This window comes from Doryrhamphus excisus, chromosome 5 (genome assembly GCF_030265055.1).
Source record: "Doryrhamphus excisus isolate RoL2022-K1 chromosome 5, RoL_Dexc_1.0, whole genome shotgun sequence".
Lineage (NCBI taxonomy): Eukaryota > Metazoa > Chordata > Actinopteri > Syngnathiformes > Syngnathidae > Doryrhamphus > Doryrhamphus excisus.
Window position 1 is genome coordinate 5,286,310 of NC_080470.1, and position 24,414 is coordinate 5,310,723.

The 24,414-nt window shown below is 39.3% G+C and overlaps 3 protein-coding genes across 22 annotated transcripts in view; 1 reads left to right on the plus strand and 2 right to left on the minus strand.

Moving 5' to 3' along the window:
* Positions 1–322: 322 nt before the first annotated feature.
* atg4c (autophagy related 4C, cysteine peptidase) lies at positions 323–10,184 on the minus strand. Of its 2 annotated transcripts, XM_058073862.1 has the most exons (12): positions 10,007–10,184; positions 9,806–9,930; positions 9,026–9,109; positions 8,242–8,475; positions 6,489–6,831; positions 5,268–5,338; positions 4,385–4,587; positions 4,138–4,216; positions 3,284–3,360; positions 1,715–1,834; positions 1,521–1,624; positions 1,238–1,384 (listed from the first exon to the last, which is right to left on the minus strand). In XM_058073862.1, the coding sequence occupies exons 2-11, from the start codon at positions 9,879–9,881 to the stop codon at positions 1,559–1,561; spliced, it is 1,353 nt and encodes a 450-aa protein (XP_057929845.1). In that variant the 5' UTR covers positions 9,882–9,930; positions 10,007–10,184; the 3' UTR covers positions 1,238–1,384; positions 1,521–1,558. The 2 variants fall into 2 exon arrangements, with proteins under 2 accessions (XP_057929844.1, XP_057929845.1); XM_058073861.1 differs by lacking the exon at positions 1,521–1,624 and having other exon boundaries at positions 323–1,384; positions 10,007–10,183.
* Positions 10,185–10,731: 547 nt separating this feature from the next.
* The window catches only part of dock7 (dedicator of cytokinesis 7), a 38,743-nt gene continuing 25,060 nt past the window's right edge, over positions 10,732–24,414 (plus strand). For all 19 annotated transcript variants that reach the window (XM_058072841.1, XM_058072835.1, XM_058072836.1 and 16 more), the window contains exons 1-14: positions 10,732–10,889; positions 13,685–13,784; positions 15,290–15,465; positions 15,866–15,934; positions 16,047–16,176; positions 16,241–16,453; positions 16,729–16,814; positions 16,914–16,980; positions 17,423–17,572; positions 17,661–17,741; positions 17,910–18,072; positions 18,401–18,543; positions 18,636–18,729; positions 18,830–18,992. In XM_058072841.1, coding sequence (XP_057928824.1) covers positions 10,852–10,889; positions 13,685–13,784; positions 15,290–15,465; positions 15,866–15,934; positions 16,047–16,176; positions 16,241–16,453; positions 16,729–16,814; positions 16,914–16,980; positions 17,423–17,572; positions 17,661–17,741; positions 17,910–18,072; positions 18,401–18,543; positions 18,636–18,729; positions 18,830–18,992 — 1,673 coding nt within the window. In that variant the 5' untranslated portion in view covers positions 10,732–10,851. The remainder of the gene's footprint in view (positions 10,890–13,684; positions 13,785–15,289; positions 15,466–15,865; positions 15,935–16,046; positions 16,177–16,240; positions 16,454–16,728; positions 16,815–16,913; positions 16,981–17,422; positions 17,573–17,660; positions 17,742–17,909; positions 18,073–18,400; positions 18,544–18,635; positions 18,730–18,829; positions 18,993–24,414) is intronic.
* Positions 19,499–23,712, minus strand: angptl3 (angiopoietin-like 3). The gene is made up of 7 exons (XM_058072858.1): positions 23,099–23,712; positions 22,092–22,202; positions 21,838–21,946; positions 21,632–21,745; positions 21,376–21,471; positions 20,997–21,269; positions 19,499–20,902 (listed from the first exon to the last, which is right to left on the minus strand). The coding sequence occupies exons 1-7, from the start codon at positions 23,624–23,626 to the stop codon at positions 20,718–20,720; spliced, it is 1,416 nt and encodes a 471-aa protein (XP_057928841.1). The 5' UTR covers positions 23,627–23,712; the 3' UTR covers positions 19,499–20,717.

The following is a 24,414-nucleotide window of genomic DNA, read 5'->3' on the forward strand; positions in this document are numbered from 1 at the left end:
TCTGTGCGAGGAGCCTATCCCGGCTGGCTTTGGGCAAGTGGTGGGCTAGGCTGGTTATTAGCCAATCACAGTATAATGTATAATAACGATAATAATAAAGTCTATTTAAACATAATTAACATCTAAGATGCATTTTTACAGTCACAACATGCCATGATTTGGCCATGCCTGTATGGAATACAACCCATTAGCCTAATTTATACAGCCACGGACAATATTTTGGGCTTTGACTGTGTTGGGGAAAAAAAAAAAATGAATACTAATCTAAAAATGCAAATACAAGAAATGTTTCCACACCACAATCATTGAAAAAAATAAAATAAAAAGTTAAAATGTAACAGTGAATGGTTTAAGCCTGTGTAGATGTTTTTCTATTGTTATTGATGTCTCTCAAAACTGTAAAAAAAAGCACATTTCATGAATATTTTTTTGAGTAAGGGGGAATAAAAGGTTTCCTATGTTTATTGTACATTTTACCATTTGGTTGAATATTGTTTTCAGCTCATAAAAACACAATCATTATTTGTATTATGTAGGAAAATGTGATTAAAATATTAATTTCGGGGTTGATTTAACAGAACACTGCATTATGTGATTAGTTTTAAGTATTTAAAATTAAAAAAATAAAATTAACAGTTTTTTAAGTATATTGAGTTCTGTTGGTTAAAACAACAACAAAAATCATAAAATTTGTAAAAATATATATATATTTTCTTTAGGTACAATAGATTAGATGGAGGTTTACCTTTGTGTTTCAATGCATACCAAGGTAAAACTCCACCTAATATACAAAAAAAAATCTGAACATAAGAAACACATACTGTAGACTCAATAAGACGACGAAATGAGCCTATGTGAGCTACAACACTTCATTACAAGTGAGTGTGGTGGTACTGAGCTAATATTCCTGTATTAAAATGTCTTAGTTCTTTTGGGGGGAAAAATATATATAAATTAGAAACAAGTGTGTACTTCCGCTACTTTTCTCTTTATCGGATTAGTATAAAAATATGTCACAAAATTCAGCAGAGCTCTAAAAATAACACTAACAGCAATCCAATAGTTCACAAAAAGTGAATCGATAGGGTTGGCTAGGAGTTCCGCGCACAGCAGGGACAGACCGGTTTTAAAATTCAATGTTACATCTGTCTCCAACACAAGGCTTTGAGGCATCACACAGTGAAAAATTCCATGTTCGCGGAGCTAAAGCGTTCTGTCAAAGTAGCACAAAGTCCCCAGTAGTGGTGACCGTCCTTCTCGGGTCACGGATGAAGGGCCACACTCTCTTTTCTGGGGTCAAACCTGCTGACAGGTCGTAATCTCTGCCATGACCTTGCAGAATAGTGAACGCCGGGTATTTGTCGCTTGCTGATGGCTGCAACACCTGAAACCAAAACAGGTAGACATTTAAGAGGTGCTCAATATTGTACACATCCTGTGAGACTTTTTCTATTGTTTTTTTTTAGAAAATTAAATGATATTAATTTTGGCATACATAGGCTTTTCATAATGTCTCATACAATTAAGAGATGAGGATGATTTGAAGCTCCTGACAGTCTTACAGGAGAGAGCCAGAAACAGGAATTAGGAGATACATGGCTAAATGCTGACACCTAGTGGCTACCTGTCCCAAATGAAAAAAAAAAATAGGTTCCACATATCAACATTTATAAGCAATATAATAGTGAAACAGTATAATGACTGCAATTCTCACCCGAGATAACTCTTGGCTGATTTTCTCATAGTCTTGGACACTTCTAGAGTAAAATCCGATGGTGCAGCTTGGGTCCATCTTTGTGAAAGGCATCTTCTTGGGTGAGGGACAATGATAGGACTAGACAAAAGAAGACAAAGTACATCTTTTAGATATTCCTCAAGATGAAGGGCCAAGTGAATGTGTGATGAAATCCTATTCATCTGCTGTCACAGCATCAATACACTTTACATTACATTTTAGACTACTGCGTATAAACACTTCAAACAATGTTGATATATTGAGCTGTGTGCTCATCGTTTATGAATTATGCATCCCGGTATGTTTGTTAGTGTTAACAGTGTCAAACCCAAAATTATTATTTGGTGAATGGAATATAAATTATTTTTGTTTTTTTGAGGGGAGATTTTAACATTTCCACATCCAAAATTAATGCTGACCTGTTTTATATCACTTCTTATTGTTCTTATGGTTTGCAGCTCCAGCTAAATATGTACCAGTATGAAAGGGGAAGTAATGCATCTTCCTTTATCTCTATAAAAAGAATATTTTCATGGAACCTAAAAAACCTATTCACAGCATTCTAAATCTTCTTTCTCTTTCGGCTCTTACCTCCATCCAACCCTGTCTTAGGCATCTGTCTCTCTCACACCAACTACCCTCGTGTCCTCCTTCACTACATCCATAAACCTCCTCTTTGGTCTTCTTCAACGCCTCCTACCTGGCAGCTCTAAAGACAGCATCCTTCTACCAATATATTCACTATCTCTCCTCTGGACATGTCCCAACCATCTCAGTATGGCCTCTCTGACTTTATCTTCAAGGCCTCTAACATGTAATGTCCCTCTGATGTACTTGTTCCTGATCCTATCCATCCTGGTCACTCCCAACGTGAACCTAAGCATCAGCATCTCTGCTACCTCCAGTTCTGCTTCCTGTCTTTTCCTCAGTGGCACTAGAGCAAACAACATGGCTGGTCTGGCCACAGTTTAGTATACCTTTCCTTTAATTTTAGCTGAAACTATCACACATCACGCATGACATTTTTCCTGCCTGCACACGCTTCCTACAGTACGCTTCTTACATCACACTTCTTACTTCACTTCATTGCAGCTTTCTAAATAAACGTTTTAACCTTATTAGAGCCCTCTACACATGAAATAACACCCCTATAGTCACCTTTACACCAGTGGTACACAATATAGTTGACCAAATAACAGAAATCAAGACATTATATAGGCTCACACATGTTTGCATTGGGAGAGTTTGTTGTTTTTTTTTACTTTCGGGACTTCTTGCGGCGGCAAACATTATTGACATCTAGTGACCAGTGTAGAATACTACATATCAAGAGTTTTGTGAAAATGTTCTGGATGTCTTCAGTGGCTGACACAGCAGCTTCAAATTCATTTAGTCATTTTAATGCTTGATAGAGTGAAGCTACTAAATGTGAAGTGTGAAGAGACCACTGTATACCCAAATGACTGATGGGGTGTAAGTACAAACAAAAATGATCCCGTTCACACATTAGTGACTTCCAGTCAGCTCGTTTGTGTAATTTCCTTGTACCTGAAGAGGGAAATCGCTGACGCTGACATCCACAAAAGACTGACAGTAATGAGGGTCCATGTAAATCAAGCTGTCATCTGCAAGGACAAAACACAAGACAAGTTATTCAAAACATTGATCATTACAAAAAAAAGGTGTGCCTCCCACCAATTTCTATGTAGAGGAGCTGAAAGTCACCCGTGTGCTCTCTTGTTGGTCCCCTGTGCATCAAATATGCCTCCCAGTCAGTTGCTGCTTTTTAATATCGACCACGCTGGGATTAAATTCTGCATAATCAGATGCCTTTGTACAACCACATTCTTAACACCCACAAAAGAGAGGTTGCCATTTAATTTGTGCGTGTGTCAGTTGGGGGAGGAGTACTTTAACAAACATGCAATTATATACAAGTATTTGCATATGATGAATTCACAAGTGAGCCGCGCCTTGGCAGAGAGAATGTATCGCTTGTCATTTAGACATCATCCAATGTCGTATATCACATTGGTCAAATGTAAATGAGTAAATATTGACTGCCAAGATGTACAACTGACGGTTCCTCCCAGGGTCTGAAGGTGATGAAGAGTGGCTCACTTTGGAGCCAGGGAGAAATTTAATGCATGCCTCCTATGGAAATCAATTACAGCCCACAACTTGGGAGGTTTACTTGTGATAAATGGGCGAGGCTTTGATGGGTCAGAGAGAATAAAGTAAGTCCTGCTTCACTTGCTTCCATCTCCTCTGCGTTTTCCATGTGCAAACAGGAATACATTAACTTGCTTTATCTTCTCACAGGTATATTATGCAAAATAAGCCACTGTTCACACCGACCCCCTTTTCTCTCTCGTTGGCTTTCTCTTTGGGCAAACACTCACCTTGAAATCCTACAAAGTAGCAGGCCTGCTTGGGCTTCCCTCCGATGATGCCTATGCAGTACTCCAGACTCAGTATTGTCTATGTTGTATGAAAATACAAATATTGCATCATTTTGTTTTCTTCTGCTTCAATGACAATACAAATGTGTATTCTGATTTCATTACTTGACAGTGGCACAGTATTTCATGAACTAGACTTTGAACTATGAACTATGAAAACCCAAACGTTTTTGTATGCATTTCTCACCTTTGCAAAGTTAAAGTAGTCAGGGTTGGTCTTCTCCCCTCCCAGTCGCACGGGTACGAGAATAATAACAGCTTGACTGTCTGGCAGGGTGCATGCAGACGGTGATTGGTCGTTTTGTGGAGGGGGCGGGGCATCTGATGTAGATGCAGTTGGGTGCCCTGCCCTGGGTGCCTTGTGGCAGTCAATCACATCCGCACTGTACACTAGAAAAGATGAAGGGGAAGACAAATTCTGTAGCATTTTTTAATTTGTGAGGCCATTCACACCATTTCTCTTATCTGCTGAGACATCATTTTTAAAATGTACTTTTTTTTTTTTTACAATATTTTTCTTGAATGCCCAAGTACTGTACTGTAATGTATTGACCAGAGCTGCACATCTTCTTACTGGAATCCTTTTCCACTCCTCCATGATGACATCACAGACCTAGCGCTCCTCCACCTTCCATCTGAGGATGCCCCAGTCTGGAGACAGACTTGGCGACTCAATCACCTTCAGTTTCCAAGGTAGATGTGAGGTGTGTTTAGGCTTATGTTGAAAAACTGCTTCACAAGGATGTCAAAGTATGTGTTTGGATTCATGTTTCCCTCAATGATACGCAGCTCCCCAGTGCCCGCACGCAGCCCCAGACCATGACACTATGACCAACATACTGTACAGCAGGCATGACACAGTTATTTTAGGAGCTATTTAGACAATAATGGTTGTGTGAGTTATTTTCCAAAGGAAAGGTATGGAAGATGGTATTCTGTTTTGGTGACTAGTTGGCACAACGCTTTACATCAGCTTCACAGCATCTCTGAAGACAATAAGATATGCTGTAGAAACTAGCAATCAAATGTGGCGTTGTATTTTTATCAACAGCAAGGTCATTTTTCCATACCTGTACAGTCCTGGGAGACATAAGCGGTTACACCCGCTAAGGCAGGGTCCATCGCTTCCTCCATGGCTTTCCTAAAAGAGCAGAGGAGACAGACTGGGAGAGTGAGAAATGCCCAAAGTTTACCTGTGAAACTTAACAGTTAGCTGTTAACTTAGCAGTTGGTCTTCAGGGTGGATACATACATGTGCTGCTATGATATTATTTATTCAATAGTTAAACATTGTGCAGTAAAAGCGTAATCCCTTTAAAGCATGCATTCATCTGCTTTTCTAAAGCTGTGTTTGCTGTACATGTTTCTGCAATTTGTATATATTGTATTTCCGGAGTAGAAGTCACACTTTTTCTCATAGTTTGGCTGCTCCTGCAATATATACAGTAGTCAGGTGCAAATTATATAAGAAAATAATTTTACATGCACTGGGGTGTTTTTTGCTGACGCCTAGTGGCCACAATAATTCATTGAGTTGAGCTTGTGACACAATTTGGTATACAAATGTATCAAGTGATGTGCAACTATAATTGTTCATATATGCAGTGTTATTAACAATAATTAGGAGATTTTAACTGCTGTGTTAGCCACTGATGAACTACACACATTTTTCAGGCTATTTAAATTAATTTGTGAATACACAAATTAACTTTTGGGGCTCTATTTTTGTGGTGCAGCGCAGGATGGTGGAGTGTGGTGCACCCCGAGTGGTGGTAATTTTGTGCGCAGCTTTTGGATACATTTGTACACATTGGGATGCATGCTGACATGTATTATGTATATTTTTATTGTCTCCCTTTACTCAGAAAAAAAGAGTTATTTCAGCTTCTTTAGCTTTAGTTTGTTGACGTCTTGGTGTTTGACAACTTGATTATAAATACCAATAAATCTTCACAATGCATTTTTACCTGATACAACTTACATTCATTCATTTTCTTTTTTTTTTAATTTGTTTTTATTTTTTTTAAATTAATTTTATATTTTTCATTCATTCATTTTCTACTGCTTATCCTCACGAGGGTCACGGCGGTGCTGGAGCCTATCCCAGCTGTCTTGCACATATAGACAAACAACCATTCACACTCACATTCATACCTATGGACACTTGCTGTGTGGCCTGCCTGCTAACTGCTCAACCGCCATGTAGCCGCTGATACAATTTATACCCCTGAATATGTACTAGATTGTTTTTAACTGTAATTTCAAAAATTTCTCTTTGTATGTTGACTTACTTGAGAATGTGTGCCACCACTGCAGGTCCATACCAGTCCCCTGCCTGTTTCCCCATTGTTAGGCCTAATTGCACCAGTTTGTGTAGGCCCAGTTGAGCAGATGGGTTGTCTCCAAACCATGAAACCAGTGTCCTGTGGTACATTTTTTTTAAGTGGGCATCTGCTTCCTCTGCAGACCCAGCATCCTGAGCGTGAGGTACATCCGGTGATCCAGGATCGGAGGGCCTGCTCTGCGTACCCTGTAGAGAAGCCTCCAGGGAGGCTACCAGCCGTTTAGCTGCAGTGGTGGTCCACGACTCAGAGTCTAAAGGCTGGAGCTGTAGTGCTTCTGACCACGTCCAGTCTGAAAGGATATGAGGAAATAAATCATATGTAAAACATCTATGTGGAAGTCTATTTGACTTTCTAAAGAAGGAAAAAGACATCAAAATTTTCACTAGTGATTTAAGCTACCCTGTCATATTGTCAATATTAATTATATTATTATGTTTGTACGGGAGTATGGGATGGGTTTCTATTGTAAATCACATAGCTTATAAAAGAGAAAATACATAAATCCAGACATAAAACAGAGGGTCGTTTTTTTGCTTCTTCTTCTTCACTATATAGGTATTAATTATGGAAAGTAATGAGAGGTAATAATTTGACTAGGTGTTTGAGTGTGCTTCCTGAGCCTGATCTTTAATCCTGACGTTTAATCTTTCACATCACCATTGCAGATATAAAGTATTTTAGAACTTGCTTTAAAGAAGACAGAACCTTGAGCCCTCCTGAGAACCAAAGAGGTGTCATTTTATCAAATTATAAATATGAATGACAGAATATTTCACTTTAATTGCACCTTCTTCTTACAAACAGGGAAGCAGCTAGAAATGGAGGGAAGAGAAGTGTCTCGGGCTATAAAAAAATAGCACAGAGTCAAATCGAAAGCATTAACAATATGACCTTGATTCAAAGAGAATCCAAGTGAAATTGATCAATAAATATTCTTAAATGGCCATTAGTCATTTTATTGAGAAATATTTCATTAATGGCATACTTTGCAATAGACAGCAGTTTAAAACAAGTTTTAAATATTGTTTTCTAAATGACCACATTAAAATGGCATGACATCGGATTATGAGGACGCATAAAGTGGAGGACATTTCAGAGTCAGTAGATCGGGCCAAAGAGGTCAGGGGAATTCTAGTGGAAGATCTTGTGTAAAGCTTTCTGTTTGTGGGGGGAAATACCAAAATAAATGAAGTCTCTCTATCCCAGGGCTTCTCAGACTAAAATGAAAGCCTATCGTGCCCTCCCTTACAGTTACCCACGTGCCACAAGGGGGACCCGTCCCACTATTTGAGAAGCACTGCTCTATCCAATCAGGCATTTTCAATACTGCTGACTATTTAGGGTCAGTCGGAGCCTAACCCATTTATTTTCTATCATTAGCTTTCAATCACAGTTTTTCAGTCAGACCTATTATGCTTTTTCCACTTTTCTGACCTATAAATGGTACAGTCTTGAAGCAGGGTCCACAGAATGAGAGTTTAAAACACTAAAATTCCAGAAGTGGATATCCTGCTTCTCTCTTTTAAGGCATCTGGGAGGTTTACCAACACATTACCACACAGCAGCATCAGCTGGAATCCATTACACACAGACAAAAAAAACTAGGTGAACTGGAATGGAATATTGGCTACTTAGCTGTGATCTATTTTTCTATTCCTCTGGTGTACTCAGAGGAAGGAGGTGCAACAAAAATACTCACCTCTGCCCAAGAAATGCAGAATTAGTGCTTGAGCCAGCATCATCTGTCCAGCTCGTAGCATGCAGCCCCAGCCACAGTCAGACGTCAGCGCAGAGCCAGACAGAGGTGGGAACTCTTCCCGATAGGTTAGCCACACACGAGATCCAAAATCCTTCCGGAAATCTTCTACATTTCCCACGACAGAGTCTTGGTTGGAAGCCTCCGAAGAGGCTTCTGAAACATCACCATCATCATCTGGCACAAATGAAAATGATTCACATTGGAAGTCAAACTACTCAAACATTATAATAAATATTTTACTATACTAGGGTAATACATGTGATTCAGCATATTTCACCATTTACACCACCGCACATAATCTCAGGCTGTTTTGATTTTAGATATGAAGAACATCCTTCAAATCTTGGTGAAATATAACAAAAAGCGGAGACCTCACAACAAATAAATTTGGACCGCCACAGATAAATTTGGCGCTATCTGTATGCTCTCGCGCATAAAGATATTATAAAGCAATTATCTGGCAGAGAATAAGAGGAAGGAGCAGGAGGGATCTGTGTCGCTACATTTACCAGGTGACTCTAGTTCCTTTCTAGGTGTAAACATATTTGTTTTGCTTTCATGTTTTTTACTCATTTTTTGGTCAATTCGACAATTATGTAATTCCCCCCTGTCTCAGAACACCACCACTGCCACAAATAAATTGAGGTCCTGTGGGAAATACTGAATGTGAATGGTAAAATGATGGCTGAAAACAACAAACATGTTCATAAACAGCACCGCATACCTTCAACTTTAAAGTGGTAACATTTTCCCAAAAGAAGCACAGGGGAATTTCTGCTGAATGGTGTCTTTGACTTCAGAGCCCAACCTAAAATATTTCAGAAAAAGACAAGATGTTACGTTACTCTTTAGACATCAAAATGTACAGAACATAGAGTTGTGACATCAGGCTTTGAATTTCGCTCTTTCATGTTTTTTTTCAAAATGTATTAAACCATATTGAACCATTGCTTTTTGTGGTTGACTGTGGCACATTACTATTAAAAAATGTACACATCTAAGCAAATTTTATGCGTTATTGGCCTAAATTAAAATTGTTTAAGCCTAAAATTACTAAATTAGCCACAATAGGAATATATGACAATCAGAAAACGTATTGAAAGACATGTTGATATGTAATAAGCTACACTGGTTACTAGGTATGCTAGGAGTCAATATGATGTCTTATTTTCTATCTTTATTGCGTCATACGAGTGTAAATGTGACTATAGGGGTGTAATTTAATGTCAACAGGGCTCTAATAGTGTTAAAAACAACTGTTAATATGATATATCATTACATATTACATTAATTTGTTTTATCACCTATGACAAAAGCTAGGATGTTGATGTTTTGTTCAGATAGCTTAGCATACACTGAGCTACACTGGATTAGCTCTAGCATTATTACTGCAAAAAATGTATCAAAATGAAAAATATTCTGGATGCGGATATCCGTGGGAAAAGTTTGGGCACTCTGACTAATGTGATGTGTGTGTGTGTGTTCTGCCCTATAGCTCACTTACTGTATTTCACATTGTGCCACACAGACAATAACTTTGTCTTCATTTTTTCCACCTCGTCGCTCCCTTGGTTCTCCATTTGGACCAAGGAGGGATGTCACCCATTCCAATACTGCAGGGAAATGCTCCTAGAATCGCGTAAAGCCAACTATGAGTAACCGAATCGTGTGACAAAACTGTAAATTACATTGACAAAAGTAGTACCTTAAAATTCCGTGAAGGTGTGCTTTAAGTCAAAATCACGTCGAGATTTCGTCACATTCCGATGACCAAATAATGTAATCCGTTCTACAGCCTCCCATAGCTTGCACTGGAACATAACACTGCACTGCGATTAGCGAACTGCAATGTTTACATTTTTGAGGAAGGAGGTCAGCTGATCTCGCGATGTTTCCGCCAAACAAAAGGCGATGGAGGTCTGTGGAGGCTCGATTTGGTGTATCGGTTTGACCCGTGTGGGCGGTGTCGAAACATTCTGAAACCCAATGAAACTACTGTATAGCGCTACATGTGTTTGTTATGTTTTTTTATTCAGACCAGCACAGCCAGATATATAAATTCATCATTTTAAAGCAGCGCTCTTAGCTGGATAATTGAAAATAATTAACTAGCCATGCTTGGTATTTTATATTCAATATATGTTTACTTTTATCTTTGTATCTATTAAATACGAATATTGCAAATATAAAAGCAATTTATTAGTTTGAAAGTAATAACGTCCATGTGTTATAACAAATCCTGTAGTAATTTCTTATATTTCCCAATATCACATAATGTAGTATCTATGATTACTTTTCATCTACCTATCTGAAACATGAAAAACAACAAAAAAAATATATTGAATATAAATAATTGTGAAATATAACGTGAGGTAAAAATTTTGCGTGGGTGTGTTCGATTGCACAGCACTATAGTCATTACGGTAAGATGTAACGCCACCATTCTCCAGTTTTCCCGTTTTCCCAGTGGCGGTAGTGAGTGAGCGAGCGAGTGGAATTCGCTGGCTGGCTCTCTGGGAATTTCTTCCAAGCACATCAGCGGCCACTGCCATGGCTGAACGCCGCGCCTTCGCCCAGAAGATAAGCAGGTAAAGACAAGTCCTAAACGCGTTCTTCAAAGACAAACCGTGCAGTATGTAGCTTCCAAGTAGGTCACCGACAGCCCACCGCCTAGCTAACCCAACGGAGGAGGCCCAGCATAGCCTTGGTGCTCCCAGCTAGCTTGTTAGCCGTATCGGGAAAGATGCTCAGACCCACCCAGACAGACAGCGGAATGAACTGTTACAATATACACAGTAAACAGTGGTTCAATGAATGCAACACGACCAAGCATGAGCAAGACTTGTCAATTTCTGTGCGTAACGATATTTGACAGAACGATGAAAACCGTTAGTTTGACTAGCTAGCTGTCTTGCCTTCTGCAGCTAACATTGTTGAGGCTACACACTGTTGGCATTGCTAGTAATGTGACTGATCTACAACGACTGATGCCAATAACAAATGCACAACGGAGAGCACAAAGCAAATGTAATGTACTGTAATACAGTAATCTGGGAATAAACGCCTGAACAACAACATTATCCACGCCCCCCAGACGGATCTAAGTAATCTCTTTAACAATAGTTTTGTACTGTCAATTGCAATCAACCATGTTGGTTTCATCTTTTCTTTGCATTTTCTCATTTATTGGTTTTAGCATGATTCTGTTTCCCATTCATCAGAAACACAGTCAGTCTTATGAATAGCCAATAAAATAAAATTGATGGACTAATTCTCAACACATGACACAAGTTTAATTAAAAACAAAAGGACTGTAATAGCTGTTTAATATTTGTTTTGATGCAATACCTACTGCAACATAACATGTCAAGTTTAGACGATGTGCAGTCAGTTGCCTTAATGTTTCCCCTAGAGGCAACAAACATTGCTAACTCCTCCACTGGACCATTTCACATGCTTTCTTTTCTAGAAAGCTCATAAACAACTCCAAATTAGTCATAAAGTTAGAATTCAGACGTATTGCTTTATTAATGCACTTGCTTCCTTACACACAATAGATAGCAGATGTCAAATTGTAAACACGCAGCCATGTACACACAGAAAAAATCGGAGGATATTTCATTTGTGTTGACGGTGGCAGAGTGGTTAGCATGTTGGCCGCACAGTCAGGAGATCTGGAAGATCTGTTGGATATCTCTGTGTGGAGTTGGCATGTTCTCCCTGTGTTTGTGTGGGTTTTCTCCTGGTACTCAGTCCTCCAAAAATAAGCATGTTAGATCAATTGGTGGCCATAGGTATGAATGTGAGTGCGAAAGGTTGTTTATACTGTATGTGCTCTGCGATTGGCTGCATTTCATGTTTTCCTCGTTTCTTGCCTCTAAGCAAGCAGGAAGAGGGTTCGCACCGAGACGCTTCATATATTCATAGACAATGAACAGAGTGAGGCCTCTTGTCAGTCATACGGTCACTTAATTTCTGTGGGTAAAGCAGCATACACACAGCGTAAGAATGGAGCTTCGTGGGGAGCAATGCAAGATAATGTACTAGAACTAAACTAAAAGATGCTGCAAAACCAAATGTCACAGCCCCCATGTGGCAATATTAATAATGAGCAAGACTAAGAGCAATGAAGATTAAAGACCCCTGAGGAGACCCCAGCTGGTATTGCAAGGGGATCAGGTACATGACAATCCCACAGACCCCTTTGCTGTTCATTAATTTGTTATATGGGTCAGTCTCTTGAAAGGGGTACCACAATTGGGACATAGCAAGCAAAATCAAATGTTAGTCAAAATAGTCTAATTATTTATTAGTCAAAGTCAAATTACGATCGTTCTTTGTTTATTGTGGTTAATTGGCTCCAGACCCTGCTGGACCTATAAATACAACTTATTTTGGAGAAATTAATGAAAATGTTGTTGTTCTAAAACGCGGCTAGATCTGTGCAATGTGTTTTCATCTCATGAAATTAGTAGCTAAACTTGGTCAACCAACATCTCTTGCCATGGTTATGAAAAATGTCACTGGCAATATGTATGCAGTATATATACTTAAAACATCACACCACATAGACATGACTTCATGAAAACACAACAACAATAAATCGGGGCACAGTCTGCATCTTCAGCTTAAGTTTTTAGTTTCAGTCGAGCTTTGATGTTTAGGAGAGGTTTAAGCAAAAATTTACAGCTTTTGATGAACAACATCCTCAAATGGAAAAGTTGGACCCGCTGGGTCAGACCGAAACACACTTTTTGGCTGAAGCTCAAACCCATGCTGCCAGATGCATGGGACACTGCAGATACCAGTTCACATATGTTTCTTAGCAGCCATAGCCCACAAAAGCTATAAACTGCTGCGTATGCTTGTTTTTTTTTTTTCGTAATTAAATCAGAGCTCAAAGTTTTCAGTAGTAGCAATGGTTTTCGGTCAGTTTCGTGTGTCTTCTTGCTGCAGTGAGTGTGTTCGCAATGCATCTCAATGCATCAACCGTAAGTGATGAAGCAGGATGTGCGCTCTGGACCTCACACAGTGCTCACAGGCACAAATAAGCTTGTGTGCTTCTAACACAGAACAAAAAACTACTGTGTGATAAAATGTTCTTGTTACATTATGCACAATCTATTACAATACCTTGCTTGTTAGGTTTTAGTGAAATATAACATAAAAATGCAGTCGAAAGTCAGTGTAAGCTTATGCATGTTCGTACTGTACTTTTATACTATACTCCTATTTACAACAATAAATAAATGAACTAGTTCCATGGAACTAGACCTGACTAAACCAAGTGTATTTGAGCATTATGACCTTTGTGTTAACTTCTGGAGTTGTGCAATACTTTGGAATACATTGTCATTTCGTGAAATGTTTCTTTTGTGTGCAGGACTGTGGCAGCAGAAGTCAGGAAGCAAATAGCGGGCCCGTATGGAGGCTCCCCACAACTCTTCAAAAACCCCAATGTTGGCAATACAGCAAGTAACACAGTGAGTAGGCTTGATATTTGTTTTTAAATCAGTTATTGGAGCTACAATCTAATTTGCTACTCAAAACAATTTTTTAAAATGTATTAAACAGCAGTAACACTTGTGTTGGTGTCCTTAAAAAATATATAGAATTGTTACAAAATGTTGCCATATAGCCATATGTTAAGTTCAAGTACCGTATTTTCCGCACTATAAGGCGCACCTAAAATCTGATTTTGTTTTAAAAAGCTGACTATGCGCCTTATAATCCGGTGCGCCTTATATATGGATCAATATTGAGCCGCGACAGGTCTCGCAACTTACGGTAAGCAGCCACCGACTCCATTTTTCCCGTAGAAGAAGAAGTGCGCTGTGCATACTGGGAAATATTAAACAACGATTCACTTTCATTTGTGCGTTTGTATAAAGACCCTGAAATGGCTCCTATTAAGAGACACGCTTACAACGCAGAGTTTAAACTCAAGGCGATCAGTCACGCAGTAGAACACGGAAATAGAGCAGCAGCAAGAGAGTTTAACATGAATGAATCGATGGTGCGGAAGTGGAGGAAGCATGAGGATGAGCTGCGCCGAGTAAAGAAGACTAAACAAAGTTTCTGTGTCACTATATTGCGATTGCACTAACGTTTAATTTACCATAACAGTATCAGACGGTTTTTTGCGTGTTGACTAAATGGAGGAAAAGTAAAATGTTATGCCTTGCTGTTGTTCAAAGATGTCAAAAATGTGTCACGAAAATCCTTTACCTCAGAGAAAATAATAAAACAGCTGTTTATTCATTTTGGGAGTGAATGGAGTTGTGGAAAGCTTGTTTGTTATCTATTAATAAAGTTTGACTGACCTATCTGACTGTTTTGTTGACATTCCCTTTAGCGCGACACCATCTAATGGTTGCATAAGGTAACTACAGCCTCTACTGTAGCGCCTTATAATGCGGTGCGCCTTATGTATGGAAAAAGTTTTAAAATATATCATTCATTGAAGGTGCGCCTTATAACACGGTGCGCCGTATAGTGCGGAAAATACGGTATATTGATTATTGGCATTCAATGACTGGCTTGTCCACTCTCCGATAGAGTCAAAGTACATGTTGGAGGGTTAGCCTTGAACAACCATTAGCAGAATGCTAGCAAATTCCTGCTCTCAGCCTCTTAATTAGGCCACCATTGGGCTTTATTTAAACTGAGGCTGTTTAAACTAAACACACTGAAAAACACATGGGCACACATTCTCACACACAAGCCTGAACCAAACTGATAGATTCTTCAGTCTGTCAAACAGAGACTCTCGACATTGCATCATGGTTTTCGATATAGTCACTAGACAAATTTTGGATCACTGCGTATTATGTTTATTTGAATAAATCAAAACAACAAGAACTAATAATGAAATACTTATTGTTTTATTTTCTTTTGCTTGGTGTTGTCATGCAATAACAATTGATGTATGGTTGACTGTCTTCATCTCATTCATTTCTCCTTTTGTGTCTGTTTTATGACCCCCCAGGTTCCACTTACAGAGGCAGTGGAGCCAGTGGATTTTGAGGAGTACCTCATCACTCACCCTCCAATTGTGGAGTCAGGACCTCTAAGAGATCTGATAGAGTTTCCCCCGGATGACATTGAGGTCATCTACACTCCCAGGGAGTGTCGCACAGTGGTACAAGCCGTGCCAGAGGAAGGGTAAGCATTTACTGAAGGCAACTTTACCAACAAGCCGGATTTTTAATAGCAAAAAAAAATCAAATAATAAGCAGGCTGCATCCTGAGGAGATCATGAAATGAGTCGATGGTTCCGTTTTGATTCATAGGTTGTTGCTCTTCCAGGTGTCACCTATTGTTAGATGTGACAATGAGAGATGCCAAAAAAAACATATTTTGTGTACATTATGTTTAAAATAATTACCTATATGGATGTGTGTCACAAAACTATTAGAGCACATAAGGCAATAACTTAATTATTTAGCGTTTACTGGTTGTTCTAGCTAATTTAGACCAGCCTGCCTCCCATAAAAAAGTAGTGCAATGCTTTTGTGATGTGCAATGCAAAACCAGACACGTCTTTGTAATTGGCTGCTTCCAGGGACACAGACCCTCATGTGAGAGACTGCGTCAGATCCTACACAGAGGACTGGGCCATCGTCAACAGAAAGTAAGACTTGTTTATGTAAAAGTATGCAATTAGTTTGAAGTAAACAGTACAGATCTGACCACGAGCAAGTATTTTCTTAACTTTTTTATGCTAAATATCACCTTATCGTCAGATACCACAAACTTGGCACAGGCTTCAACCCAAATTCATTGGATAAGCAGAAAGAGCGTCAGAAAGGCTTACCCAAACAAGTGTTTGAGGCTGATGAATTGCCGGAGAGCAGCAGCTATCAGGATGACCAGGTACCACAAAGTGTTGTAGTTGTGCCTATGACGTTTGTATTAATAGATAAGTGTTGTTCCGTAGGATGACCTCAAGCGGCGCTCAATGTCCATTGATGACACGCCTCGGGGAAGCTGGGCGTGCAGCATCTTTGACTTGAAGAATTCCCTCCCTGACGCTCTCCTCCCTCATCTCCTCGATCGTGCGCCCAATGAAGAGATTGACAGACACAATGAGGAGCAACGCAAGACCAACCGCCATCGGGAACTCTTTGCTCTCCACCCAGCTCTTGATGAGGTACTATACCATATACCTTACGTAGCAGTACATGAAGACTTTTCCTTGTGAATTCTAATATTCAACACAATTGTTACATGTTAGAATATATTAAGCATGTTAAAATGTGTCAAATAGTTATAGCAAAGCTCTGTAGCCTCGGTGTAATTTCAGATTTGAATGGGTAGAACTTAGTCTTTAATATACCATTGTTTATTATATTATTGATTTTATTTTTAACACTTTACATTCAACATAATTTTTCATAAAGTTGTATTTATATACCTGCTCTGTAGGAGGACCCTATTGAGCGTCACTGTGTGCCCGATGTACCCAAAGAGCACTTTGGCCAGAGACTACTTGTAAAGTGCTTGTCCTTGAAGTAAGTGGTGGGATGGCTTTTTCTGAGAGCAAAATTCTTTTTATTTAATGCAGCTTTTTCTGATCCACTATGTCTTCTCCCCTACTGTACCCACTGTAGGTTTGAGATCGAAATTGAACCCATATTTGCTAGTTTGGCTTTATACGATGTGAAGGAGAAGAAAAAGGTGAGTTGTTATTCCTCCCTTGTGAGAGATGGGAGATGAGAGGCTATTTTGAACATTTGGTTTTATTACTTAATTCTGACTTGAACACATCAACAGCGGTGCAATTCCAACACCATATATGTATCTTTAACTCCCACACCTGTCTAGTCCGCATTCACAGACACATTTTTATTAGGCTTGTATGTGTGGTCTAAATAAACAGAATGACAAAGAAAAACAGTAAGTAGACATTCCCTCCCTAAAGTAGCTCTTACTGCAAAAGTACACTTTGCTGCATTTTATTATGATGCTAAGTAATTAATACAATGCTAATTAATTTTCTCAAACTTGAATTAAGTGGTGTCTTTGAACGCACCCTTTCACTGTTCACAATAACACAGTTAAAGTGTCAAATGATGAATGAATGAATGTTTTGACAGCCCTAATTTGTTGTGTTCCACAGATATCCGAGAACTTTTTCTTTGACTTAAATTCCGAGCAGACAAAGGCTATGTTGCGACCTCATATTCAGACTGCAGCCATTTCCACATTGGCACGCTCTGCCGTATTCTCAATCACGTACCCCTCTCAGGATGTCTTTCTGGTCATCAAGGTCAGACACTTGTATGATTTTTCTATCTATGATCACCTTTAGGCTGTATGTTGATGCAGTGACTGAAATCTTTTTCCCCCCATCTCAGCTGGAGAAGGTACTGCAGCAAGGGGATATTGGGGAATGTGCTGAGCCCTACATGGTCTTCAAAGAATCAGATGCTGCCAAGGTACGCTCACTGACAAAGCGGGGACACTTATTATGCATACTTTGGTTTGAGTCACAGATATACAGTACAACTCCAACTTATTATTTTTTATGATGTCTCACCTGCCTCCCCTGTTTGTCTGCATTGGAAAAGCTGTACACTAATTATAGTGGTTATCTTTTTTTGCAGAATAAAGAGAAATTGGAGAAACTACGCAGCCAGTCTGAGCAGTTCTGCCAACGCCTTGGCCGGTACCGAATGCCTTTTGCTTGGACAGCCATCCACCTAATGAATATTGTCAACAGTGCTGGCAGTCTAGAGAGAGACACTGAGCTAGAGATGAGTCTTTCAGGTCTGTTTTTTTAATACTCTTTGCATATCCAGTGTGTGCATGCGTGTGTGCATAGAATCAATGTTTGTCAGTCTTGCACATGCAGGAAAAGCATGTAACAGAGGTCTTGTGGTCAGGCACAAAAATCATAGATTCCAGAATATTGTACTAAAAAAAATTTCAGTGCTGACAATGGTGGTATAATGTTGTTGCTACGCAGACTCGATATTTTATGACAGTTCTGATGCAATTATCTGATTTGTCTAAAGCCTAGTGGACTAAAGCAAGGATTAGCTTTGGAGTAAATATTATAAACTGTTCTGTTGTTTTTTGGAATTTACTTTTGCAGAGAGAAAAGGCTCATGGTCAGAACGGAGGAACTCAAGCATCATGGGAAGGCGGTCTCTGGAGAGAACCACCAGTGGCGATGAAGCATGTAGTCTCACTGGATTCAGACCTGCTACTCTCACCATCACCAACTTCTTTAAACAGGTCTGCACAGCCACTGCAATCAGGTGTAAATATACTTTTTTTGTTAAGGCATAAAATTTTGCTCAAGCTTTTGATGTGCATGTTTATTTTAGGAGGGTGATAGGTTGAGTGATGAGGACTTGTACAAATTTCTTGCTGATATGAGACGACCTTCTTCAGTATTGAGGAGACTCAGACCCATCACAGGTATAAACATATCATGGAAGATTGTCTTAGACTCTTAATTAAGAAATCTGTGTAAAAATCAGTTGCTTCTTCAAACTTACTTGCTGTTTTCTCCCTGCAGCCCAGTTGAAGTTGGACATTTCCCCAGCCCCAGAGAACCCCCACTATTGCTTGACACCTGACCTTCTGCAGGTTAAACCTTACCCTGACAGCAGAGTACGACCCACCCGGGAGATCTTGGAGTTTCCGGCCAGGGATGTCTATGTGCCAAACACCACATACAGGTATAGAAAAAAAAAACATTTGCACAGTCCATAATTGTTCCACTCAAATTTTCCTACTGCTAATATACAGTCATGGAAACATTAATTAGACCACACTTGTTTCTTCATCTTATCCATCCGTTTAATGCCTGCTACAACTCAAGGTACATTTGTTTGGACTGATCTAACGATAATAAAAACAGATTGTATGAGTTTAATTTAAGAGATGATATCTAGCAAATTCCACGGCTTTCTTGATAATAACCAAAACCACTTAAGTTTTTACATAAATACCTATAGCATTGTACTGCCAAAAAAACTAAACTCTTTTGAGCTATTTTTGTTGTCATCGTACCTTTTAGTTGTACCAGGCATTCAAATGCACAAGAAACTGAAGAAACAAAGTGGTCTAATGATTTATTCCATGACTGAAGCAACCTGGTACCTTCTTTTAGAATGCTTTACAAATGTGCTCCAAAATCAAAGCAGCATTATGCAATTTGGTTTCGGGCTCACAGACATTGTGCCTTTTCTCTGTTTTCGTAATGCGGAGGTGTTAGTGAAATAGTATTAGGATTATGTACTTGAGAGCAGTTCATAAAAAGTATTGAATATAAAGTCATTCAAGCTTTTCTTTCTTTATTAGGACATGTGGGTTTGAAAGGCTTACATTGTCAGGGTCTATGACACGTGATGTATGAAAAACATTGACAGAACATTAGTTTCCAACGAACAAGAGTCAATATGACTCAATAGACTGGGAGATACACAGAAATTATGTCTGTCTAACCATAATACATACCATAATTGCAGGGGCATGTTTTAAATATTTCACAGAGTAAAAAAGGATAGCACATAAAACACTTCACAATGCATTTCACTACCAAAACAAAGTACAGTTTAATTTTTAGTTAGGGTGTTTTAAATACCATATCACCCCGTCACACATACACATAGTATTTATCCACATACATAGTATTATTCACACCAATGGACGTTTGCACAACATTGTTCTAGAAGCAATACCTGTCATTTGTAATCTGTAACATGATCTGTCTATGCTTATTCTCATAACTTTTTTCCTTATTATTTTGTAAAAGAGTGATGCTAGACCGGAGTCACATTCCCAGTGCAGCAACATACACGGCAACAATATATTATCTGTCTATGGTATTTTTAAAAACAGTGCAAAGTGAAAGTGTTTTGTCTTTCATTTTCTCCATGACTTGTCTTTTACCTTTTTTTAGTTTGTGTCTTAAGCTGCTAGAGCATGATAGAGTCAACTAGACACCTTCATGTTCACTGAAATAAATAGCCAAGTAAGGCAACTTTTTAGAATTGATTTTCAGTCCCTCCTTGTTGTTTTTCCATCTGCTGCTTCATCATGACATTGCACACAACGTGGTTAATCAATCTCTTCATGTTGAAAGTGACTGCTGATATTGCATGCGGGCATTTCTATTGGCTTAACTGGATGGAACGATTAGGTTGATGACCGGTCTGGCATTGTTCCATCATTTCTCCATTGCAGTACTATATATTGTGACTTGTGCTGTTTTAGTTGTGCTACAACCCCATCTCCCAAAATGGTTTTGATGAAATAACCAGCTTAACACAGCATGAATAATGTGGTGGTGTTATTGACTTATCTTTCAGTGCTTTCCCTATTTGGTTGAGTGCTGTATACGGTATTGGTGTTAATGGTGAATATGAAGATGAATGAATAGACCACGTGGGATGACAAGTTCAATTAAAACCTTTTGCAGTCGTGACTGGTTTTACGGAGAGCTTGGTCCTCTTCAGGGAATATGCTGACCCGTTGCCGGGTTTCCACTGTACACCCCTCCTCCTCGCAGAATGACCCTTTGCTCTGACCCATACATACCTTCCATTGAGGTTGTTCTCTCCGCACCCGGTGAACCACCAACCACCTGCAAAAAGGTTTACAGCAGACTATTGTTGTTAAGATTCAGGTTTCTAAAGTGAACTTTCTGTTTTGACATGGCTGCTTGAAGTACTGTATACCTGTATAACTTCGTGTACAGTTAGAGTTTTGTTGGTTGGTGTCAATTCTGTCCTTTGTGATGAAGTTCATACTGGAACTATTGGCCATGGCATCCACCAGGTCACCGGTAAAGTGGCTAAGATGGAGGGTATAGTGCTCAGAGGGACCGTCTAGAGAGACGTGGTACTCAGCCCAGTGCTTAGCCTCCTTCCAGTCCTCCAGATCGGTTCTCAAAATGTACACGCCTTGGTTTGTAAGGCTGTGAATCTTCCTTAGACCCAACCAGAAGTCCTCTACATAAGACACAGTGGGTTTTTTTTAACAACATTGATGGATAAACTTTACCAAGCAGTTGTAATTTTTTTATTTGGATTATTTACAGTTTGAAACGATACTTACTTTCCAGATCTCCAAAGCCCTTCTCATACTTTTCCCATGTCTGGTCAAAATCTACTGAACCATCAACCCGACGTTGGATCACAGTTGAACCTCCATCTAAGAATGCATGGGGAATAATTTTCTTGGTTAAGTTTCAAGCTAGAGCGTACACAAGAATGTGGACGCCTATTTGACACCGTTATGATGAGTAGCAACTCTGGAATAGACACATTGAGTTAAGATGAATATAATGATTAATGCTGAAAGTTTCACCCACCAGACCCCATTTCACAGTAAACGTTGAAAGGCTCAGATTGTTTTGGCTTGATGACGTAGATTCCGCTCCGGGTCTCTCTTCTTTCAAATAACTCACTGCAATCAATGGGGAGATCTGAAATAACCAGCAAGCAACAATTCAAGTCATGACCATTTTTGTTTAAATAGTCATTAAAAGTGACGTGAGGCTTTGTGCAACAATGTTACCATTTTCATCCAAGTCAGTGGCGTTTGTCAGATACTCAAACGCATCAGGAGCTGTAGTCTCTGAATCTACTGGTTTATCAAAGGTTTCTTGGAAGGTGTCATAGTTGAGCTACAAAACAACACCAACGCATTCACATGATTAAAGCTATATTGTCAGCTTTCTTTCCAGACTGTGCTCTACATTCATGTTCATATAAATAGTACATTTAAAAAAAAGTACCCTAAAATTGTATTCTAAACAAAGAATCGTTTACCTTTTCCTCCATTTTCTTAATTTTGTTTTTTTGCTGATCTAGCTGCTCATGCTGATCCTGCACAGCTTTCAGTAGGCTTGTGATTGTTTTCTCCTGAGTTTCAATCACATCCTGGAAATGACAGGTCAAAGCTTATTGTATTAGCGTACAAAATGGTGCACATATTGTTGTGTCATTGATACACTTTGTGAGTTCAACTGTGTTCTTAATGTAATTGTATCACAAAACCTCTTTCCTGGTTAACGTCCCATTAGCTAGCAAAATGGCATCCGGAACTGGAGGTTTGCTACTTCATGTTGCTTGTCTAAGATGTCATCAGTGGTCAAAAGTGTTAACACAAAACACCTTGTAATTGCGTTTTGGAAACAAATATAAATTCATCTTCATTGAGGACATGACTGTTCCAAAGACACGATGTTGCAGCGATATGTAACTCGTGGTAGTTTGTGTCTTCGGGAACAGTAACCTAAAATTTTGCCCTTTCATTCATCATTTATTTGCATTTTGAAATGTTTTCTGCATGTAAAAGTATAGAAACGGCTTTTGTGTTAACATTTTTGGCTTTCTGGAGCAGATCCATCGGATTTGCATAATTTCTAATGGGGAAAAATTTATTCAGTTAGCTTCCATTTAGGTTTGAGTCGGACCTCCTGGAGCGGTTGGTTTCTTTCCAGTACTACTAATCACAACACTATGAATATCACATGAATTAAATAAAGCCACTATGATTTCATCTCTCGCAACAGGTGGCAGTTGGAATATTAATTGCAAGAATGAAAAGAGGAAACATAGTGTATAGGTCATGATAAGCTTATTGCAACAGCCCTGCATATGTGCAGGTTAGGACATGTAAATGTCAGTTACATTATTGATCTTTACCGACTACAGAAATGCAACACTATACAGTTATGTAAGAGTTCTGGCTCTGCTGGACACTGTCAAGTATTAACACATTGTTTTACCATGATTTGTGCAGTAGTAGAAGAAAATGTGACACCCTTACTTACTTTGAGTGCTGTAATTTCTTTGATCTGGTCAGCAGGGACCATACTCTGGGACAGTCCCTTGAGTCTCTCCTCAAGACTCCCCACTTTACTCTGCAGCTGTACACGTTCCTGCACAATGTTGTTGATCTTAGAGTTGATTTCCATAGACATGTTCTTAATTTCATCATTGTTGGCTTGCAAGACACTTGTTGTCCTCTTTAGCTCTTCTTCTTCCTCCTTGATCTCTGACGTGACCACTGAAAGCCGGTAAAAGGACCGGTCAAAAATATTCAGTTTTTGGAAAATGTCATTGATTTGGTTCTTGGTCTTGTGTACGAACTCCCGTAAGCTCTGCCCGAGCTGAAGTAGGCCATTTGCTAGTAGACGAACATCATCGAGCATGGCAAAGCGAGACTTTGCCTCTGTAGGACTTGGTTCTGTTGTAAGGCTTTTGGAAGTTACTGTGAGCATATCTTCTCGACCAAACTTTTCCAAAGAAATAACGACCGTGGAACTGGCTAGCAGCAGTAAGAGGAAAAATTGCATCATTATTTGTGTTTCTGTCTTCCTTTTCCACAGTGCTTGCTGTCTAAATGTACTGGCAACACCCTTTTCCTTCTACCCTGCACTCAGACGTCCAGATACTTGATGTTAGAGGCATGCCGCCCCATGTTATATACTGCTCGCTCCGGGGAGGAGGGGGGGCTAAGTTGATTATTAAACCCTACCAGTTTGCTGCTCACCTCCCCCTAAATCCCCCGGCTGTCCTCCTCCTCCTGAACAAACAAATCACAGCAGTGAGCAAATGACATCCCCCCCCAACCCATTTACTACAATCCCCTCTTCATACCACACCTCAGTTCTCCCTGTGCGGCAGAGCTTTAGCTGATCAGCAGAAATCCAACAATGGCCATCACAGCTGTTTGATTGATTGCCTGTCCAGTCAATCTCAAAATTTAGAACTACATGCATACTTTACTCTGATTGATAATGCGATGTATAATTAATGGTCCCGAGCTTGATTTAACTTCATGCTGAGTCAGCCTTGCACCAGCCTCTTTTTGATTTTTAGCATGGAGTGGGCCTGTCATTTGTGCCAGGGTTCAGCTATTGGGCATGAAAGATGTTGGCATGGTTGGACAGTGTAAACTCATCACTTTGAGTTGTGTTTTATAGTGCTTGCTTATCATACTTTTCTTTTATGAGTGTTGTCTATACCTGTATATTACGAAATTTAAGATCACACTTGAAAAGCTAAACTTAACAGAACTGTGTTTCTAATGCTAAGACTATACACAATGTATTTTGACCTGTACAAGTAGAATTGACCAATCACA

Excerpts from the sequence above, each read along its gene's own strand:
- angptl3 (XM_058072858.1), bottom strand. The coding sequence starts at position 23,626 with ATGATGCAATTTTTCCTCTTACTGCTGCTAGCCAGTTCCACGGTCGTT. Across the intron at positions 22,203-23,098 it reads AAGAAATTACAGCACTCAAA|GATGTGATTGAAACTCAGGA; the intron begins GTAAGTAAGGGT and ends TGTCATTTCCAG. Across the intron at positions 21,947-22,091 it reads TTAAGAAAATGGAGGAAAAG|CTCAACTATGACACCTTCCA; the intron begins GTAAACGATTCT and ends GTTGTTTTGTAG.
- atg4c (XM_058073861.1), bottom strand. The coding sequence starts at position 9,881 with ATGGAGAACCAAGGGAGCGACGAGGTGGAAAAAATGAAGACAAAGTTA. Across the intron at positions 5,339-6,488 it reads GTGGTGGCACACATTCTCAA|GAAAGCCATGGAGGAAGCGA; the intron begins GTAAGTCAACAT and ends CTGCTCTTTTAG. Across the intron at positions 3,361-4,137 it reads CTACTTTGTAGGATTTCAAG|ATGACAGCTTGATTTACATG; the intron begins GTGAGTGTTTGC and ends TTGTCCTTGCAG.